General features: G+C 46.8%; 2 protein-coding genes across 3 annotated transcripts in view; one reads left to right on the forward strand and one right to left on the reverse strand.

The window, feature by feature from the left end:
* KIF26B (kinesin family member 26B) overlaps positions 1–22,009 on the reverse strand; it is a 292,881-nt gene that overhangs the window by 270,730 nt on the left and 142 nt on the right. For both annotated transcript variants that reach the window (XM_085576933.1, XM_021550443.3), the window contains exon 2: positions 21,358–21,759. In XM_085576933.1, coding sequence (XP_085433059.1) covers positions 21,358–21,759 — 402 coding nt within the window. The remainder of the gene's footprint in view (positions 1–21,357; positions 21,760–22,009) is intronic.
* Positions 12,855–14,872, forward strand: LOC146767967 (uncharacterized). Its single transcript, XM_085576945.1, has one exon. The coding sequence runs from the start codon at positions 13,055–13,057 to the stop codon at positions 14,453–14,455; it is 1,401 nt and encodes a 466-aa protein (XP_085433071.1). The 5' UTR covers positions 12,855–13,054; the 3' UTR covers positions 14,456–14,872.

Below are 22,009 nucleotides of genomic sequence, written 5' to 3' on the forward strand. Positions count from 1 at the left end.
CCCTTCAGAGACAGGCACAGGGAAAAGAAAAAGTGAGACTGAATTCATTCCTATTGCTGATGCACTACAACATACATCATTTATTTGTTATGCTGGGCAAAATTGCTAATGCAATTAACTGAATTTCTATTTCATACCAAGTCTCAAATTGACATTATGGAACACAGATATCTTTGTGACTGGTAAAAAGAGAAACAAACCAATTAGATGTAAGAAAGAAAAGCCAGTCACATCTTTAGATCACAGGATATGCCAGCACCTTAGCCTTCGGCTAAAAAAATTAATTTCAGAATGAAAAATACCAAAGTGCATTAAACCAAAGACAACCTTCAGTCAATGCTTTCTACTCTTCTAGCTGCTTGCTAGTTTCTGTTTTAAGAAAGAGAGAAACAGAGACAATAAATTTTAGTGATAGCTTTTTTAAGGAAAAACAGAACACAAACTCCATATGCATAATTCCTACAAGACTTTAAAATAAGCTCAGGCTTTTACAGAACACTGATTTATTACCCATTTCTCCTTGCTTTCCCAGCATGCCACCTGTTCCATGGAAGCACTGTTGCTTTGCTGCCTGGACAAACTTAATTCCCCACTTCATTTCCATGTCCACATCTTGTATTCTTCCTTACACATTTCTCCTTGGGCCCTTTCTGTACTTACAGATGCTCATGTCTTTTAGGAGACAAAAACATATTGGCCAACCTGCCTTAAGTGTCTACCCCACTCCTTGCAACTTTGAAAATTGATTAAAAAAACCAAACAAACAGGACAAAGGAAAGATGTGATCAAATACCTGTAACAATTAAGCTCTTGTCAAGAGCTTACAAGAAGTAGATCCCAACTATTCATTTAAACTGAGAAAGCACTTCAATGAGTTGACTGCCTATCTCTTATTCCTCACCCAACAGCCTCTTTGCCAGAGCACTGTAATCCATGACTTTACAAAGATCAACTCCGTAAAATCTTGCAGAGCCTTGTTTTCAAGGTAATGGTGAAAGCCAGTTTCTTCTCCTACCAACCATAACTTCTTCCATCCACCTCTAAATCTAATGCAAAATCCAGAGAATTCTTGTGAAATCCATTATTCAGAAAAGGATTTGACACACAGGGGAAAAAAAAATGAAGTCTTGTTAGGCATAATACAAGTATAGCTCTGGATTTAGGCTCACCACCCACACTGCAGAGCTGCTTACAAAGCCATCATTAATGGCCTTCCAGCTACCCATCATTTCCCCACATTCAGCCTGCCCAGACAGCCAGCTCTTCCTTTCTAACAAATACCATTTTATTTGCATCTCCCTCTTGGTTAGCCTACCTGACCTCCAGTAAAAGCCATCTATGGTCTAACAATCTCTTAAATCACACACAGTACTAGGTTCACACATATGCAGACTTATTGTCAAGAATTTCCATTAGAAACCCAACAGCAGATGAGATGAACTGACAGCTTTAGGGCTAATGAGGAGAGAAAAGGAAGGAGGGAGTGGAAAGAGAGAAGTAAATGGCAAAGAATATGTTTGTGTATTGTAAATGCCCCTGTCACCAAAGACTTGATTGTGCCTTTCTGGTGCCAGGGCTTCTCCAGTCCCAACACTTCCCTCTGAGCAACAAATGCCAGCCACAGAGCCTCAGCCACTGTTAACTCTTCCTGCAGGAACGCTGCCAGCAATCTCAGCATATTAACCCCGGGAATAATAACATGATCGAGAGGACTAGTTAAATTTTAATGATACCATTAGGAAAGAGGAAAACACACAAGTCACACTCCCACTTCAGTGCATTTGGCTGCAGGATAGGATATTAATGTTTTTCTTTGCCCATCACTATTAAATGAGCAGTGAAACTAATAGAGAAATGAAGAGTAATGGCTTCTATTCTCACTGTTCAGCACCTGCTTAAAGCCAAAGCTGCCTTATTGCCCACTAGGCTTTCTGCTGGAGTCCATCGGGTGGATGGAGTAAACAAGTAATTCTTTCAGCATTTGGCACTTAACGAGTCAGAGGTTCATTTAGCCAAGAGGCACAGAAAAATAAAACTTTCCAACTGAAATAGTAGCATGTAATCATCCAAGCAATCAGTTAGCATGCAGAAGTCTGCTCTCCTGAATAACTTCAGCATAATAAAGTCTGAGTTTGGCTTTGGTAAGATGGGAGTTTGACTGTGTGACTTACAGGAGCCAGGACAGAAACATGCTGAGGCCCGTTCTGCTCTGCTTTTAATAATGAGCTCCAAGCAAGCACCCTCTGCACTGCAGGACTCTCCCTCATATCTTCAAGTACACCTCTGATAAAAGGAATGGAAAATTCTCACCAGAACAACACAGAGGGCTACAGAAACTGAGGGTTTGTATTCAAACTGAGGGTTTGAATCCCTATTCAATTCATCTTCAGTCAGTTTTGAGGGAGGTAGAGGAAGAAGGAATGAAACATGCACAATTTGGGGAAAATTAACTCCATCCTGAGGCAGGTCTCCTCACACAGTTCTGAAATAAGTTGAAACCTCCAAACCACTGTGAAATTTCAGTTTTTCTTCAGGAAAATAAAATATTTAGTGTGGTAGATATCAAAGTCTTCTTTCATTTGCTTTTACCCAAACATTCATGTGAATAGAATTTTGTTCCAGTGCAAATCCATGGAATAGAGAAGCTGTTGTGAATACTCAGGTACAAGTAAGTGATCACGTCAAACTATATATGATTTAGGGAGCATAGGGAAATAGACTACAGTCTTGCTATTAATAGATTATAAGAAATCCACAGGTCAAAACACATTTGAAAGGAAAAAAATGCATATAGAGTAAGTTCTACTTGAAGGTAACTTGGAAGCCAAAATATAGATTATATTCCCACTTTTAAATTTTTCTACAGAAAAGGAAGCTAGCTTTCCTAGAGCGAGACGGATTTTTCACATTCACATTCACGTCATATTGCACTGGATACAGATATCCTACATTCAGCATACACAGTTCCTTTGTCACATACCACCAGCAAGAAACTTAAAGTGTTTTCCAGGTGCAGACTCAATTGGGCTTGGAGCAGTTCTTACTACAATAAAGTAATTTTTCAAAGACATTTGACAATTTTTTTCCTGAATCACCAAATCTATTGGATAAGATCATTGACCAGACAAAAAGCAAAGCAGATAACTTTGACTTAACTTACAGGCCACAAGTGTCCAAGATTGAAGACCAAAAAAAAGTTTTCCTATTACCATCTGAGTAGGAGTTGCCTCGGGGCAGTTTTCCTTATCTGCTGTTAATAGCCCCATCAATGCCTTGCCACATGACTCAGAGATACACTGTCCAGGAGAAGGAGGTGATTAAGGACACACCTCGTGACTCATAATAATCCATTGTGAGATGCTCCACCCAGGGGGGAGGAGCTAGGCATTCCCGCCTGGATAAAACTGGGGATTTCTAGACAGAGGAGCAGCCTTTTCACAGGTTTTCTGAGAAGACACAGCAACTACATCTGCCATCCCAAGAGGACTACAGCTACTCCAATTTAGACTGCTAACAGTATGCTAGCCAGGTTGTATTCTGACTTTGTCAGTAGTTTTTCCCTTTGTATTATTGCATGTGTTTTTGTCCTTTTCCCAATAAATTGTATTTCTGACTTGGAGTCTCTCACTGGTTTTGCTTTTAAACCCGAACAACAAGGTAATTTGGAGGGCAATGAATTGAGAAACCTCAGCCCTTCTTTGTTTAATAGGAAGGTGTAACAACTTAAACAATACAAAAAAAAATATATTAAAAAATGCTTTACCTAGAAGTATTCAGTTCCTTCTGAGGGAAGTCTTTTGTTTTCATGGTGAGTTGCAAACCAAATCCAGTTTAATATCCCACTGGTTTCCTCAGTTGTCTTGAGCAGAATTTCCCTGGCAATTTATTATTTTCAAACCTACAAACACTACTACCAAATACAGTTTCAGATGAAAGCTGAGAAGAGGAAACCAGTCTGAAGTTTCTTCAGAATTAAGTCTTTTCTCTTTCCTCCCAGAAAATGTCTTATAATATATAAAAAATTCAAGATCAACCACAAACTAAGTGATTTACCAATACAGATTAAACAGATCCTTATGGCAATGTGCTGGTTTCAGCTGAGGTAGAGTTAATTTTCTTCCCTGTGTTTTCCACAGCATTTTGCTGTGAAGACAAAGTGAAGTGGTGGTATTTGTCTTCCCAAGTCAGCATTAGGTGTGATGGGGCCTTGCTCTGCTGGAGATGGCTGAACACCTGCCTGCCCATGGGAAGTGGTGAATTAATTCCTTGTTCTGTTTTGCTTGTGTGCATGGCTTTTGCATTCCCTACTAAACTCTCTTTATCTCAATCCATGAGTTTTCCAGCTTTTACCCTTCCAATTCTCTCCCTGATCCCAGAGGTGTGGGATCAAGCAAGCAACAGCTAGGGGTTAAACCATGACAGACAAAAATAAACATAGTTGAAGACAAAAATAATTTTTAAGAAATATACCAATGTTGAAACAGTAAGTAGTTTTTAACAGTCTTACTATGTTGTATTATCTTAAATAAGATAAATTGAATTCTGATACCATAGCAATAAATTCAAGCTGCAATTGAACACACCAATTCCTTAAGACTGATTTTTTTGTATAGCTGGTACCATATTTTCTTTTACTGTCTCTTTTGTAAAATAATCCCTGTATTCTGTACTCCAGTTACAATGGAGGCTATGGTTGGATGCATCATGTTCATGCTGCTCTCATCAGTAGCTTGCTCAGAGATCACTGGTTCCTTGCATCTGCTGCTGTAATAGCACATCTAGTCACTCCCTGATCAAAAGGATCTGAGTTTAGAAAGAAGCATTATTGAAAGTGTTTGAGCTATCATTTTTATAAGAACTAAGGCAGGGAGCAATCACTGTGTACTTACACAGGAGACCTGCAGGGTTGCTAACTTATGACCTTCATATGGAGAGGAGAAAGGAAAGGCACATGGGAAGCTCACAGGACAAAGGAAATGTGGGAATCCAGGGCTTCCCTCTGGCTGTCCTGGAAGGCCTGGGACCCTGGCAGGGGGTCAGGAACGCCCCTGTACAGAGCCCCGAGAGACACTGTCTCTGATCTCTGTCCATGGAAAAGAGTTTTCAATCTTACAGGATGAATTACAAGCTCTGAGTGTTTGATATAAGTAATAATTAAGTGTAGCATGGGTGCAAAAGTAAAATTTTAGGATTCCAGATTAGGGGTCCAAAGGGCACAAGATGGAGGAAATTGGGTGTGTCTTGTCCTTTTTCTCCTTCTTCATGCCCTCCATGTTTCACTGTAGTGTTGGCATTTTTCTATTGGTTTAGGCTGGGGACACACTGTTCAACGTAGGTGACAGATATTGGCACATTATTGTAAATATAGCACAGGTAGTTTCTGGTATTTAATGTTTGTAACATCCCACTGAGGGCAGAGCCCCACACGCTGCCCTGCATGACAGACCTGCAGTAGGGCAGCAGAACATGTTAGAGATAAACAAGAATAAACAACCTTGAAACCAGCACAGACGAATTATGGCTTTTTCTTTGGCAGCAGAGCAGAAAGACAGAGACTTTCTACAATCTCGGAATCATCAATACCATGGATTCTGACAAGGAAAGGCACATGGGAAGCCCACAAGGGGACATCTTAGATCTGCTCTGCCAGAGCAGCATGCCCACTGCTTTGAAGGCACACAAGTATTCCCTGGTTAAAGCATATCATGCATAGAGCTGTGGCCTAAATTAAATCCTACTCATTTTCCTGAAGTCCAAATGCCCCCACTAAGGTCCGTTTCATGCAAGTCACTAGAGTTACAAGGTTCAGATCCAGAATGAAGAAACAGTCATGCTATACCAAGGAAAGAATTTTCATGTTCTGGTATGCCTCGCAGAGTGTTTCAGCCTTCATGTTTCAGCCTTGAATTTCAGACAAGTTCAAAACAGTTCAGTCAATTCTCCCCTGTTCTATGAAGTATCTTAAAGAAACTTCAAACACTCTCTCATCAAAATACTCAGCTACACTGTAAAATTTTTTGAGCAGGAGAGTACAGGTAAAAGAGGCATTAGCAGATTCATATCCTGGTTGCAGATGATACAATGTATTATAACTGTACAAAAAAAATCTAATCTGTACCAAGTCTGATTATATATCTCAGGTTTCAAAGCCAGAGACAAACACAATTCTTAGCAGCTTCACTAGGCTTATAGTTATGAAAAAGAAAAAAGAACAAAAATAAGCCTGGTTTAATGTAGGAAGATTGCATAGAAAGTAATTGAAAATAAAAATGGGCAACACAAGTCATTGGGTTCTTCTAAACTTCTACACTTTCTGCTATTAGGATACTACTTTGTCTGTTTAATTAAGCAAGCTGTAATTTGTAACAACAGCTGTGGGAGGGGACTTGGGAAACTGTCCCCCCGAATTACCCTGGGAGGTGACAGGTGTGTAGTTCCCCGCCTCCCCTGTTATCAATCAGTATGTCTGTCATCCCTTGGTGCTAGAAAATTCTTTGTTCTTTATACCTCCATTGGTTCCTTCCCTGAAGCCGCTCTTTCCCCTTACCCTCATTGGTTATAACCCTGCCACTCGACCCTGACTCTGCCCCCGAAGCCTTCCTTCACTGAACGCTTCATGCCTGGACCCTCCCTCTCTTGTCCCCGTTATAATCCCGATTCCGCCCCCTGTTCGAGGCTCTCAGAGCGAGCTCCCTCCCGGAGAGGTTGTTTTCCCTTCGCTCCCTGAATTGCTGTTCCTCAATAAACCCTTCTGGAAATAAAGCCGCCTGTGAGCCGTCCCGCCTTCATAGAGGAAGATTTCATTACGCTATCCGGCTTTCGAGGACTCGGCTCTCTGACAAGCAGAGTGGTCAGAGACCCAGAAGCCGCAACTGGCGCCCGAACAGACTGGCCCCTCTCAGGAGTCAGCCGCAGAGCGTCTCCTCGGCTCCCTCGGCTCTGTGATCCGGCTGCCCGAGGACGAAAAGCGCCGTTCGCCGCCAGTTCCACGAGCGGCTGCTCTTCGTTGAAGAAGATCGCCTACCTCGCGGGCTGCAGACACCTCGTCCTGGTTCGACTTCGAGTTTGGGAGCAGACTCCGAACGGGACGAGATCTGCGGCGCTTCCTCTCCCCCTCAGAGGCTTTTTCGTTTTGACAGCGGTCTTCTTTCTGGTGAGTTCCTGGTGCCCTGTCTGGCACCCGACCCTGTCTCTTTTCCTTTTCGTTTCTCTCTTTGTCTCTTTGGGGATTTCCTTTCTTCTGCAGTGAGAATGGGCAACCGCCTGTCTCCTGCCCGGCGGGATTTTTACCTCCACGTTAAATCCTCCCTTGTTTTGGGTAACATTTCTTTTAAAAAGAGGGACCTTAAGGCTTTTGTTAATCTTATTTTCGATAACTTCCCTGACACCTCCAGGGATGATTTTTCTTCTCTTATTTTCTGGGGAAATATTGGGAAACTGTTATACGCATTACAAGTAAAGGGGAATTTTTCTGTGGGGCATTTTTTTCCACTTTTTCATTCTATTTACACTTTATTTAAACAAAAGGGTGAGAGTTGGGTCCCCGGTTCTCCTAACCTTCATCCCGCCCCCCCCACTCCTAACCCGGTTTCCCCTAAGGGTGGGTCGGGCAGCAGATCCTGCCATAACCAGGCACAGGGCTGCTACCGTCTCCCTGCTGCTCCCCGCCCCACTCTGTCCTCTCCTCGTCCTGGGACTGGCCATCCCAGTGCGACTCTTTCCTCTCCCCAAAGCCCTCAAACCCCTGTACCCAGTTTAAAACCATGTTATTCGATTCCTGATCTCTGTCACCACACCTCACAAAATGGCGCCGGCCACATGGCCGAGCAGCCCGCCACCGAGGGACAAAATGGCGCCTCCTCTCCACCTCCTCACTCCCTTCGGGCCCCTGCCAGTCCCCCTCAGGCTCCACCCCCGTCGGGTGCCGCCCCTGCGTCGGGTCCCGCCCCTACCACCGCGTCGATTGTTACGTCGTCGGGACCCGCCCCTCCAGCCCCCATGGCCACACCCCTGGGTGGGCCCCCGGTGGGAGGGACCGGCCTGCAGGAAGGCCACGCCCCGGTGGGAGGGAACCCCCTGCCGGAAGGCCACACCCCGGTGGGTGAGCCTGGCCACGCCTCCCCTCAGGCCTCTTCTGGTTCCCACGCCACCGGAACCGGAAGTCGGCCTGGCCGGAAGCAGGCCATCTTGGCCTGCCGGGCTTCATGCCACCGAAGCCCACCGGCCAAGGGGAAGGTCCGAGCCCTTGCTCATCCTGCCTCATCCTCCGATGAGGATGAGGACAGCGACAGCCCCCGGCCCACACCTAGGCCGGGAGGTGGGTGGGCCCGGATCAGGGCAGAGGCAATTAAGGATGGGGATTTAGAATTCGCAAAAGATCTGGGGCCGTTCGCAGCACCTGTGGTGAGGACCAGGGGGCAGCGGCCACACTGGGAGCAACTCCCATATGTGGAGATTAAAGAACTGAGGAAGGCTGCCAAAGACTATGGTCGAGACTCTCCTTTCTTTAAGAATGTATTGGACCTCGCTTTCTCGGGCCATACATTGGTCCAGCATGACGTTAAATATATTGCCAAGTCCCTGCTCACTCCCACCGAGCTTTTATTGTGGGACATTCAATGGAGAAAGCTCCTCAAGCCTCTTCTGAAAAAACACAATTTAGCAGAGGCAATTGGAGAGGGAGAGGAAGCCATAGAAGCCCTGGCAGGGGAGGGGGAGTTCAGCCAGCCAGAGGACCAAATACTGTTACCCACGGAGGTCCTAGATGACATCAAGGAGGCTGGCCGAGCGGCACTGTTAAAAATCCCCGATGGGAAAACCCCGCTCCAGAACTTTTCAGCTATTACCCAGGGCCCAGAGGAATCTTTCATAAAATTCGTGGACCGGCTGAGGGAGGCCATCGACCGGCAGATAGACCATCCTGCAGCGAGGGAAGAGCTCCTGAGAAAGATGGCCATGACCAACGCGACAGCCGAGACAAAGAAGATATTAAGGACTTTACCTCAGGACCCCGAACCCACCATCGCACAGATGGTGGAGGCCTGCACGAAAGCCGCCTCCACCGAGACCACTGTCGCCCTTGCAGTAAGTAAGGGGATTGGGGAGGCGATGTTGACGATGAACACCATCCGGTGCTTCGGGTGTGGCCAGATGGGCCACATACAAGCCAACTGCCCATACTGGCCCCCGGAGCAACCACACTACTCGTACACACCCTCCCCAAGACCAATACCCAGGAACCCGATGCCCTACCATCAGCAGGCGGGAAACGGGTCGCGGAGCGCGGGGAGGGGCCGCGCAAGGACAACAAGTGGCCCCTCACAGCGCCCAGGCCTCCCCACCATCCGGGAGGACCGGTGGCCCAGCGGACAGTTCCGGAGGGTTGGCGGAGCCACGACGACGGGCTCCGCCTCTTCCGTAGAATCCGCAACTTAGATTCAGACACTCACCGGGTCCTCAAAAGCTCCATCACTGTGACTCTCCAGGATGAGGACCTGGTGAGAGTTCCCGCTGGGTTCCTGGAACCCCCTTACCGCAATTGTGAGGTGACAGTGTTAATACTCGGAGATTGCAGGCTCACACCAGACCGTGTTACCGTCGTTCCTGAAGTGGTGTGCTTTCAGCCGGGGTCCGAGGTCACCGTCTCAGTCGTCTGCCATCAACCACCTTGCACCATCACCAAGGGGCTCCCCTTCGCTGCCATGTACCTCCTCGACGTGGCCGACCTCACCGATCCACCAGCACAGGACTATTTCGCTGGACATGACTCCGGGGAAGACAATTTTGTCTTCCTCACACAAAATGTTTGCAAATCCAGACCAATGATTGAGACTGTTTTATCGCTTCAGGGAAAGTCCATCAAACTGGACCTGATGGCAGACACCGGGGCAGACGTCACCATCATACCCCGGTCAAAGTGGCCCCGCGACTGGGAGTTGGTGCCCCCTTGTGGCACAATCTCCGGAGTGGGAGGAGCTGTCAACTCCATGCGCAGCAAACACCTGGTAAGTGTGGAGGGCCCTGAGGGACAGATTGCCACCATTCGGCCTTTTGTTGTTTCATCTAACATCATGTTATTAGGCAGGGACGTTTTGTCCCAATGGGGTGCCCGCCTCGATATCCCTAGCCCTGCATGGGATTTTTAGTATGGGCCACTGCGGAGCGCACCTCCCCACCGCTGAATTGGAAGACCGATGTTCCAGTGTGGGTGGACCAGTGGCCCCTTGTGGAGGAGAAATTAAAAGCGCTCCATGAATTAGTAGAGGAGCAGGTCCGCCTGGGGCATTTAATACCCTCCACCAGCCCCTGGAACACTCCTGTCTTTGTTATTAAAAAACCTGGCAAAGACAAATGGCGCCTACTCCAAGACCTGCGCAGGGTCAATGAGGTAATCGAGGACATGGGCCCCCTGCAGCCTGGCCTTCCCTCACCCTCCATGCTTCCCCGGGATTGGCAGCTCGCAGTCATTGACATCAAGGACTGCTTTTTCAACATCCCATTGTATCCCGGAGATGCCCCCAGATTCGCGTTCTCCGTCCCTTCCATCAATAGGGCGGAGCCTTATAAGAGGTACCAATGGGCCACTTTGCCCCAGGGAATGAAAAATTCTCCAGTGCTCTGCCAAACTTTTGTGGCCCAGGTGCTTTCGCCGATCAGAAAGCTGTTCCCTGAAGCGATCATCCTGCATTATATGGATGATGTCTTGATCTGCGCTGAAACACAAGCTTATCTGCAGATCACACTTTCCAAAACTGTTAAGGCCATTAAAGCTGCAGGGTTTGAAATTGCCGAAGAAAAGATCCAGCTGTCAGCGCCATGGAAGTATTTGGGCTTTCACATTACGGGAAGGACTGTCGCGCCCCAATCTGTCACCGTCAAAGACGACCCACGGACCCTGCGGGATCTCCAGCAGATCTGCGGTACCATCACGTGGATCCGACCTCTCCTGGGACTCACCACGGAGGAGCTGGCGCCGCTCTTCAACCTGCTACGAGGAGATGGCGACCTAGCTTCCCCTCGCGAGCTAACACCTGCCGCCAAAGGAGCCCTGGAGAGAGTCGCTGAGGCCATACGATCCCGTCAGGCCCACCGTGTGGATCGGCTCCTTCCCGTCACCCTTGCCATACTGGGTAAGTGCCCAAACTTCCATGGTCTGCTTTTTCAATGGGACGCTGGGCGGAAGGACCCACTCCTTATCATTGAGTGGCTGTTTCTCCCGCACCAGCCAGCGAAAACTATTTCAACTCCTGCAGAGTTGATGGCTAGGATAATAATAAAGGCCAGACAACGCCTCCGGACCCTCGCAGGGTGTGACCCAGCGTGCATTTACTTACCTCTTAATTTGGAACAATTGGAATCCCTGCTTCAGACAAACGAAAGTTTGCAAATTGCTTTAGACAGTTACCCTGGACAGATTTCCATTCATTACCCTAAACATAAAATATTCAAAGACACGTTATATTTGGCCCCAAAGTCATTCAAAAATAAAACACCTATTAAAGGTGCTCTCACGGTGTTCACCGATGGGTCGGGAAAATCCCACAAATCGGTGATCACTTGGAAGGACCCGGAGAGTCAGAAGTGGGAGTCTGACATCCAACTGGTTGAGGGTTCCCCCCAGATCGCTGAACTTGCTGCGGTCGTGAGAGCATTCAAAAAATTTCAGCAACCTTTCAATCTGGTAACAGATTCGGCTTATGTTGCCGGGGTAGCAGAACGGGCAGAACACGCCCTGCTCAAAGAAGTTCAAAACAAACAGTTATTCGATTTGCTCACGGAATTAATCTGGCTGATCTCCCACCAAGAGCAACTCTATTATATTATGCACGTCCGGGCTCACACAGACCTGCCAGGAGCTATTGCAGAGGGGAACCGGATGGCCGACCTCCTTGCAATGACATCTCATTACTCTGCACCTGCACTTTCATTAACCTTACCAGACATCTTTGCACAGGCAAGGCTCAGCCATGCGTTTTTCCATCAAAATGCACCTGCCCTTGCCCGACAATTTAAAATATCAAAAGAACAAGCCAAAGCCATACTAGCCACATGCCCAAGCTGTCAGTCCTTCGCCCTTCCACCGCTGCCAACGGGGATAAACCCCCGAGGGTTGGCAGCATTGGAGCTGTGGCAAACAGACATCACTCACTATAATCCTTTTGGCCGCCTGAAATACCTGCATGTGTCCATAGACACATTTTCTGGGGCCGTGTTCGCGTCACTCCACACTGGTGAGAAAACAAAACATATCATCAAACATCTATTCATGGCATTTGCCACATTAGGAGTCCCAAAAGCCATCAAAACGGACAATGGGCCTGGATTCACCTCGACAAGATTCGCACAATTTCTACAACAATGGGGAATTGCCCATTCCACCGGCATTCCCCATAACCCCACAGGACAGGCAATAGTGGAACGCTCCCACAAAGAGTTAAAAAGGCTGCTAGAACAACAACACGATTCGGCTCTGGCCATGACACCAGTTGAAAGATTATGCAAGGCACTTTATGTTCTTAATTTCTTAAATTGTTCTGACCGAGAGCCGAATCCCCCTGCACTCAGACACTTTTGCAATAACACCAGGGCAGTTTTGAAAGAGCGTCCGCCAGTCCTCATCAGAGACCCAAAATCAAAAATCATCTCAGGGCCGTACCCTCTGATAACGTGGGGGAGAGGGTACGCTTGTGTTTCCACAGCCCAGGGTCCCAAATGGATTCCTGGAAAATACGTCAAACCGTACCTGGAGAGCACTACCACAGACCCCCCAGCGAGGAGCAACCCAGCGACCCCATCACAATCACCACCAGATAATGCAGTGGCGTGGCGACGGAGAAAAAAGAAGAGGACCGGAAGACCACTCAACATCGTCTCCCGGGTCCTCATCACAAGGACATACCTACCTCTGCAAGACTTAACAACTTCCGCCACCCCATCCCCTCCTGTGCCGTTCCCTCTACCCTCATACCTAACCCGTCATCCCTTTACCCCTCCGTCCTGAAATTTATTTTTATTTTAACCCAAAAGGGGGAGCTGGGGGAGGGGAGGGAACCAAATGTATGTTGGTAATATTGTTTTGTTTAATTTTAGTACTAAGATGGCTGCCAGAACATCATTCACCCAAAAGGAACAACAGAAGATGTCCCACTGCGCCCAGCTGGTTGCAGCCACGCTTTCCATCCTCCTGTGGCTGCATGTAGCAGATGGCTGGGTGGTACCACAGCCGAAAGAAAACGTCTGGATCACGCTGGCAAAGTCCTTGCAGCAGGATAACCTATGTCTGGCCATGGGCAACGTGGACAATCCCCTGTCCACTTGCCTGGTAGGGGTCCCCTTGGTAGCCGACGATTGGCCGGTATCCAATTCCGACCTGCTCCGAACCACGGGTAGGAGGCCTAACCCGGTCGATACTTGGGATGAGTGGACCAAAATTTTGCCCAACAGCAAAGAGGAACCCCAAGAATTGGACTTACTGGGGTCCTCCACAGCTAGATATTGTGTCAAATTCTATTATAGGAGGCCAAGTCAAAATTGGCACGGAATTGACTTGGCCAAAAACACATACCGGAAAGATGTAACACCTATCAGTAAAAAATATAACAGCCAAACCTGGTGCAATTATACTAGCCAGGTGATTTCAGTTTCATCCACTCATCCCAAGACATTGCCCAGGGGGATGTTTCTTATCTGTGGGGACAGAGTATGGTCGGGAATTCCATCTCGGCTCCAGGGAGGCCCATGCAGCCTTGGCAAGCTTGCTACCCTCACTCCAAACAGAACTCAAATTCTAGATTGGAAAAAAGAAAGACAATTGGCACGCACCAAAAGATCATATGCTCAATTCGACGAAAATTGTGACTCCGAAATTTACGATTGGGGAAAAACAAAGAGGGTCGCTGTATCCATCTTTTTACCATGGTATGCAGCAGCTAAGGCCCTCGGTGAGCTTTCTCACCTGGAGTGTTGGATAAGTAAGCATGCCAACGCCTCGTCTGCCGCCCTCTCCGATCTTCTGGCAGACCAGCAAACCACCAGGCAAGCCACATTACAAAACAGAGCGGCTATTGATTTCCTGCTGCTCGCCCATGGCCACAGCTGCGAGGACTTCGAAGGATTGTGTTGCTTCAATTTAACATCACGGAGCACTTCCATCCAAGCCAACATCCAGCGGATCCGGACCGAAGTACAGGACATCAAAACGGAAACTTCGGCTGTGGACCCCGTCCACAAACTATTGATGCAGTGGGGCATTCCCGGGTGGGCAGCCTCCATTTTAAAAGGACTCTTTTGGATTTTCATAATTGTCCTTCTCATTTCAGTTGCCTTAACCATCTTCAAAAAGACGCTTACCAAGACTTTGGCAAATATTTATTTAATTAACAAGAACGGGGGAGATGTGGGAGGGGACTTGGGAAACTGTCCCCCCGAATTACCCTGGGAGGTGACAGGTGTGTAGTTCCCCGCCTCCCCTGTTATCAATCAGTATGTCTGTCATCCCTTGGTGCTAGAAAATTCTTTGTTCTTTATACCTCCATTGGTTCCTTCCCTGAAGCCGCTCTTTCCCCTTACCCTCATTGGTTATAACCCTGCCACTCGACCCTGACTCTGCCCCCGAAGCCTTCCTTCACTGAACGCTTCATGCCTGGACCCTCCCTCTCTTGTCCCCGTTATAATCCCGATTCCGCCCCCTGTTCGAGGCTCTCAGAGCGAGCTCCCTCCCGGAGAGGTTGTTTTCCCTTCGCTCCCTGAATTGCTGTTCCTCAATAAACCCTTCTGGAAATAAAGCCGCCTGTGAGCCGTCCCGCCTTCATAGAGGAAGATTTCATTACGCTATCCGGCTTTCGAGGACTCGGCTCTCTGACAAGCAGAGTGGTCAGAGACCCAGAAGCCGCAAACAGCCTGATTAAAAAATCTGCTTTTCTGCAATTGGGATACTTCTTGAATTGCAGCTTCAACAACAGATACTGTGGGCTAGGGTTTATTTATTTGGTGGCAGGAGGGGAAGGGTGTATGCTTGTTTTCCTCCATTTTAACAACTTCAATGCCTCTCAAGCCACAGATTATGCTAGCAAGATGTAAGCTGGCAATTTAGCTTAGAACATCTCTCGTGCTTTTGACACGCAGACCTCATGTCACAAAATGCTGCAGTTCTGACTACGTTATGTAGAGCATGACAGTCAAGTTTATTGTGGTGCTGCAGGTTCAGTGCTTGGAAGCACCCCAATTACATGATGTCAAAGGCCACACGCTGCTGATGTGGCAAAACCACTGTGTCTTTCAGCCCTGCAATGTTCTAATAATCTGCTGATGCCAGCGTGACTCCCATTACATGCCCATGATCCACACTGGTAGTGTGTGACATTTTTTCAAACACTGTCTGGGGAACTCAGATGGACAATCTTTGTGCCTTGTCCCCTTCCAAAACTATACACCAAAGTCCTTCACTTATCATACAAGATTTCTGTGGATGTTGCAACATTTATTTCTAAGGAAATGTGTGACTATCTGAAGATACAAGATTATTTTGGACATCAGTGCGCATTCATGGCATGCATAAAACACCTTGAAGTCATTTCATCACCCAGCAGATAAAGAGGCCAATTAAATATTCAGCATTGACTCTGTATTTCTGAACAGAATGTTTTCAGAAGCACAGCCAAGTCTTTGTAAAAAAAAAAAAGAAACAATGCTCTCCTCCCTGGAGGTTTACTTCACCAATACTTCTCTCTTTACCCTCAAAGTTCTGAGCTCAGAACCTTGTGGAAAATACCACACTCCAGCACGGTGTAGATGAAAGGAGGCAGAGATCTCTGAAGTTTGCTCTTGGGGAAAGAGGTTTATTGGGGGTGCAGAAGGTCCTGCCTCGTGCTCCCAGGCACAGCACGTGGCCGGGCCTGAGAGGGTGGGGGAGGGGAGAGACAAAAGGATGCTCCAGGAGAGGGGAAGCTCCAAGAGAGGGGAGGAGGTTCCAAGAGAGGAGGAAGTTCCAAGAGACCGCATGGCCCCTTGAAGCCTCCTTATAAAGGGGCTTCAAGGTGGGTTGGAACAAAGCATGGCCAATGGGGTTACAGGCATTTGATGTTTTAGGGGAGGGATAGAGGTGCGGGGTGAACCATACATCTTTTCGGGGGTGAGATGGAACAGTCCACTTGACCCCAGGACCCATCCGAAGGCAGGGGTGTCATCCGGCCAGCTGGGAGAACTGTTCTCATCCTGGCTGTATCATTTATGAATAATCATATTTATCTATCTTCCGCAACAGAACCTTTTCTGATAGGAAACACTATAGTTACAATTCACAAAATAGAACCATAAACTGGTTTCTAATTTCCAATGCACTTAGTAATGACAAGCCTTTTTCATCCCATAGAGAAATCTGCAGAGCTAATGGCTTTGACAGCTTCCTAAAGAGCAGTCTTTACCACACAGCATCTTCACCCTTACCTCAAAGATATTTGCAAGCTCAAAAGAAATAGCTATATTATTTCACATGTTGACTCTGCAGATTGCAGCAGCAAGACTTACAGCTGCTCCTAGGAAAGGGCTTACATTAATTCATCAGCAGCAAAGGCATATCTATTTGCCTCCTCCAGACCTCTGCAAGCTGTAATTCCAGTGCAAGTGAAGTAGCTCGGTTTCTCAACTTGCTAGGAATCATACAACTGTAAGAAGATTCACAGATGAGTTATGCTAAATGTTTCGGCATTGTGACCTGTGATGCAACACAAAAGAATGGTTGTTGTTGCCTAAACTTTAATGGAGTTAATCCTCCCAAATGCTGACAAATTACTGCCTCGGGCCATTTAAAATCACATTTCTAATGCAATAATCCTATCTGCACTACAATGAGTTGGGATGAAATGATTAGGTGCCTGAGATTTTTCTGCACAGTGAATTAAGTCACTATACAGACTGGCTGTTCTTGTTCACAAATTAAAGGTCTGGACAGAAATGAAATTCTGTTATTCTGCCATTTGCTAAGCTTTGAGGAAGGGTTTATTACTGTCCTGTCTCTACTGGGAATGTTTCTAAAGTAGCTACCAGCTAACAGAAACCTATTTTTCATTATGTCAGCTTCAGGGTTTTCTTCATTATTAATAATTATGAGTCAAGATTTTGACCACTGAATGAGAAGACTAATTCAACAATATCTAAGCAAAAAACAAAGCAAAACAAAACAAAATAAAACAAAACAAACATCAAAAAAAAAGAAATCAGATAGTGCCAGTAAGTGGGCAAAAAATACCAAAACAAAACTGTACCCTGAATGCTAGCTCTTTCCTTCCCTCTTGAGCTCAGAGGGATGGAAAAGACTGTGTTCAGAATTTACCCAATTCTTAGAAGCACAGACTTTTTAGGTGAGGGGAGGTCTACAATATAAACCACCTAACAACATCAGTGCTATCCATCCTCACCATTTATAGTAGACCCTTACTTCCTGACCCAATCACAATATGCCCAGGTAGCAATTCATGTCTACGCATTTAAATTAGTTTAGTTTAAAAGCCATATTCAGGATTTTTGGAACTATGTGCTAACAAATTTATAACTGTCAGCTTGTGAGCATTCTTATTAGCATTCCATGGATTATTTGCACACAATATGATTTGTTACACATCAATATAACAACTTTTTAATTGTTAGATGCCTGTGAGGTGTTCATTGAAGACAGGTGATATCACAGGTTTGAATTCAAAACAAACATATGTCACAGAAATTTTGATATATTTGAGAGTATGATGCCAGAAATTTCTATGCTAGAACTTTGTCTGATGCTCTTCTAAAAATGTAGCCTAAGAAAAAGCTTAGTATAGAAAATAAACCTGTATTAATAATTTGAGATAATCTTTATCATCATGCAACATAAACCCCACAAACAACAGGCACCAAAAGCTCCAAGATGCCCTCAGTCACAAACTGCAGTGTGCATCTATATCAGCCACCTGTGCTAGTCAATTCCCACAGGCCTGCTTTGCTTGGGGGTTACAATAAGATTTAATTCACACAAAATATAACCCCTTCTATGCACGTAATTGCTGAACATCATTAAGTCACATCTGTACCGCAAGAGGAGGAGAAAGAAACAATAAGCTTTTAGCACTATTCTTTTTGCTATTGGCAGGGAACCTGGCATTTTAAATGGCTAAAATAAATTAATGTAGCTATAATTACATATACTTCACCTTTGTGCCTCACCAAAAAAAAAAAAAAGTTTCCATCCTGTTGATGTATTAGGAGACAATGTTTCTATTTAGAATGGAAAGCTAAACACCTCAACATTAACAATGACCTAGTCAGAAGCAGTTTGCTCTAGCTAAAGTGTGGCTTTTTCTCAATCAAATTAAAAGTTTTGGTACATAGCTTCATGCATAAAGCCTGGTGTGTTTATGAAGCAATTAAGCACACAATTACACTTGACAGATATATGCAAACCTTTACAGGACTGAACACTGTCATAAATACCAATGTAGGTTCACATTTGGATAGGTTACTGCAGATTCCAATACCTGCTACTAGGTACACATTAAAACACAGATACTCTCATATTCTGCTTGCTTTGCAACACACACTATCCCAGATGATGAGCATTTCTAAATACAACATAAATGGGAAACAGGTGTTTATGTACTCTCATAATACCATAATACTAGGCTGCCTTCAACAGCAACAACAGAAAATACATCAGATCTGGCTACAGACATCTTAAATGCTTCATTTCATAGTTCTAATGAAGGAATCTCACCAATATAGCTGTGTCCTACAGGCACCACAGTCTTGAATTGTAGGATGTTTTGCAAGTTCTGAGGGAATACCCAGAATCAGGAATATGATCTGCTCCTTCTTCCACTTGAATTAAGTGGCAGGATCCATTCCACACTCAAAAAGCCCCCATTTCCAATGAGCAATCAAGAGCAGAACTCACAGGACCCTGAAAAAATGCCAGCTACATTAACACAGTACACTTAGACTTCAGTCTCAATCCAAACCAAAGCCAGTTTTCCCCATACACAAAGAGGTTTCCAGATTTTTGAGAAACCCTGTACATCTCACACTCAGAAGGGAAGCCCAGAGTGTTACTATGGCACACAGAGAGGCAGCTCATGGGCCCTGACTGAAGTAGCAGAGCCCATACCAACACCTTGCTTTCCTCAAAGCAGACAAAGATAAGGCTACCCCATTACACCAGGAAAAACAGACTTTTAAGACATTATACCCAGCCCAAAGAAGTCAATGGCACCAGCCATGATGTTTGTGCCCCACATCATCCAGCCCAGAGCCTCACTCTGCTGGGCAGCAACTGTTGAAGGCAAAAATCACAAGCCCAGAAAGTTCTTAACAGTCACAAGCCAGAAAGGATGAGAGAAAGATGCTTCTGCAAACAGTCACAGCCAGCTGACAACTCAACAAAGGCACCTCATTCACGACTGAGCCTGCAACTATTATTGAGGATAGCAAATAGGGGAGAGGGTCACCCATGCCCATGGAGACCACCTTGCTTCTGCCTCCTCCCTTGATCCTAAGTGCACAGATTGGACAGCACTTCTGTCAGTGTCACTCCTACAGAAGTGCAAAGTTTGGAAAGGAGGCATAAGAAGAGAAAAAGGAACATAGGTAAGAAGACTAAAAGGCTGCTGATACAAATAAAGATTGGCCTGTACAACACCATCAGCTAAACTAAGTGAGCAGAAGAACAAATGGCAGCAGGAACACAAGGATAACCTTTCAGGAAGGCTAGGATGGGCAATTTCAATCACTACTGCAGTAAAGGAGCCCTCTGCAAATATTTACAGGACTAAAATCAGTCAATTTCTATTTAGCATTGTGCCTTGATGTTAGTTTCATCCTCCCCTCCACCCCTAATTCTCAGTTATTCTGATGGCTCCCATATCTGTATCAGTAATTTCCCACCTATACTCACAGCTGGTAATTACTGTCAAATCACACAGCCTGAAATTTAACAAGATTTTGGTACAGGGCCACTTTAAAGTGAATCAACCATGTATTAATGGTTAAATTTACTCTTAATTTTGATGGATCCACCTTTCCCTGTTCATGAATAATTCAGTTAAGTCAGCTCTTGAGACAAGGTAACAACCAGCCCTTGAGTCTTTTGTTCATGAGAGCACCAGCTCCCTCTCAAAGAGCACATAAATAAATCATGGAGAGTACAACACAACAGCAGTACCAGGGACCCTCTCCCAGCAGACGGCTTTCTTCCATGATATCTCTTTATTGTAACCACTAATGAAAACTCTTTGAAGTGGAAGAGTAAATATTATCATTTGATAGTACCTGGACCCAACAAGGCAAACAAAATTGCATTCCAGGAGCTGCAGACCCATGCACAATATAATGCTCATGGGGTTGCTATGGAGGAACCCAGTGCTTACTATTTTAGTAGCTTGAGGTCAGCCAAGGGCTGCTGGTCATTCCTTTAGGGCTGTTAGCCTTAATCTTATATGCACAACCAAAAGGAAAAAAAAAAATCCCAAACAAAACAAGGAACTTCAGAGTACGCCTTTGGAGGTACCAAATACCCCAAGAGAGTTAGAAAGCAGGTTTCCAACTGTATTCAGGATGAGTGAGCTCTTAAAACGTGAGACAAAATGTCAGCAATGCTTACATCCTCTTTCAGCACAGGATTATTCAACCCAACATTCAGAGTCCAGCAGCTTCAAGTATTTTCAAATCTTATTGGGGAAAAAAAAAAAATCTGGCATTTCTCTATAAGAGAAGCATCACCAAGTTATCCTTCTGCTAAAGACACCTGGGAGAACTGGATTCAATGCCATGGTCTGCCACAGCCTCACTGAGTGACCTTTGGGCTCACAAAGTGTTTCAATGCCTCATGTCAACCCAGAGCTACAGAAAGGTTTCTCCCTTAATGGAAGTAGAAACCGCTGGCATCAGACCATACCTACACACTTCACTGCTAAGTTGTCTGACAAGTCTAACGACGATTTGTAAATCCAAGCTGTAGGAATCAAAGACAGCAAAAGGGCAAGGGACCAGTGACCAGTAATATTCCCACCCTTCCTTACCCCCACCAAAAAAAAAAAAAAAAAAAACGCCCAGGAAATAGCACCGAATCACTGTCAAAACAATGAAAGATGGAGAAAAGAAGCACGCTGGAAGGACTGTCACAGATGCTCCTGAAACCAGGCCGCCCTCCGGAGACAGAGTCACGCTGCCCCACATGAAGCAGCAGGGGATGGAACAAGGGAACAAGACCAAGAAGAGAGAGAACACAAACCGCAAAGCGCTCCGCGGTGATACCGGCAGAGGGGAGCCCCGGCGGCTGCTGGGGACCACTCCGAGCGCAGGGATCCCCCCCGCCTCCCCCGGCCCCGCGCTCACCTTGCTGCTGACGGGCCCGGGGATGAGGAGCTTCAGCGCCTGCCTCTTCAGCTCCGCCAGGCGGGCATTGCAGTGCTCGCACCAGACGCCGCGGTCCGAGCCCGGCGAGGAGCCGCCGCCGCTGCCGGAGCCCGGCGAGCCGGTGCCGAAGCCCGGCGAGCCGCCCAGGGAGCCGGGGGAGCTGGTGCCGATGCCGGGCGAGGCGGGTCCCGGCGAGCCGGTGAAGGAGCCCGGCGAAGAGGTGCCAGAGCCGGGAGACGGGGTGCCGGAGGAGCCCAGGGCAGAACCAGCTCCCTCCGGCGCCGGGCGACCGCCCGCCCGGGACTCCTCGTACGCCTTCCGGTACCAGCTCTCGGGGGAGAAGGGGGCGGCGGGCTTGGTGGGGGAGCAGGGGTCAGTCACCTGGAGCAGGAGAAGGAGCAGCGGGTCAGGCAGGGAAGCCCGGCGGCGCCGGCAAGTTTTGCTCGGACGCTCCGCGCCCGCGGTGGCCCTCGCGCTGCTCCCGCCTCCGCGGGGCGCCCGAGCCGCCGCCGCCCCGCACCGCGGAAGTTGCGCGGGGCCGGGAGACCATCGGCGGCAGCCGCCGGGAGGGGGGCGCAGGAGCCCCGGCACCGTGGCGACCAGCGCTCCGAGCCGCCCCGGCGTCGACAAC

Source organism: Lonchura striata, chromosome 3 (assembly GCF_050655825.1).
Source record: "Lonchura striata isolate lonStrDom1 chromosome 3, ASM5065582v1, whole genome shotgun sequence".
NCBI classification, from domain to species: Eukaryota; Metazoa; Chordata; class Aves; order Passeriformes; family Estrildidae; genus Lonchura; species Lonchura striata.

Excerpts from the sequence above, each read along its gene's own strand:
- LOC146767967 (XM_085576945.1), top strand. The coding sequence starts at position 13,055 with ATGTATGTTGGTAATATTGTTTTGTTTAATTTTAGTACTAAGATGGCT.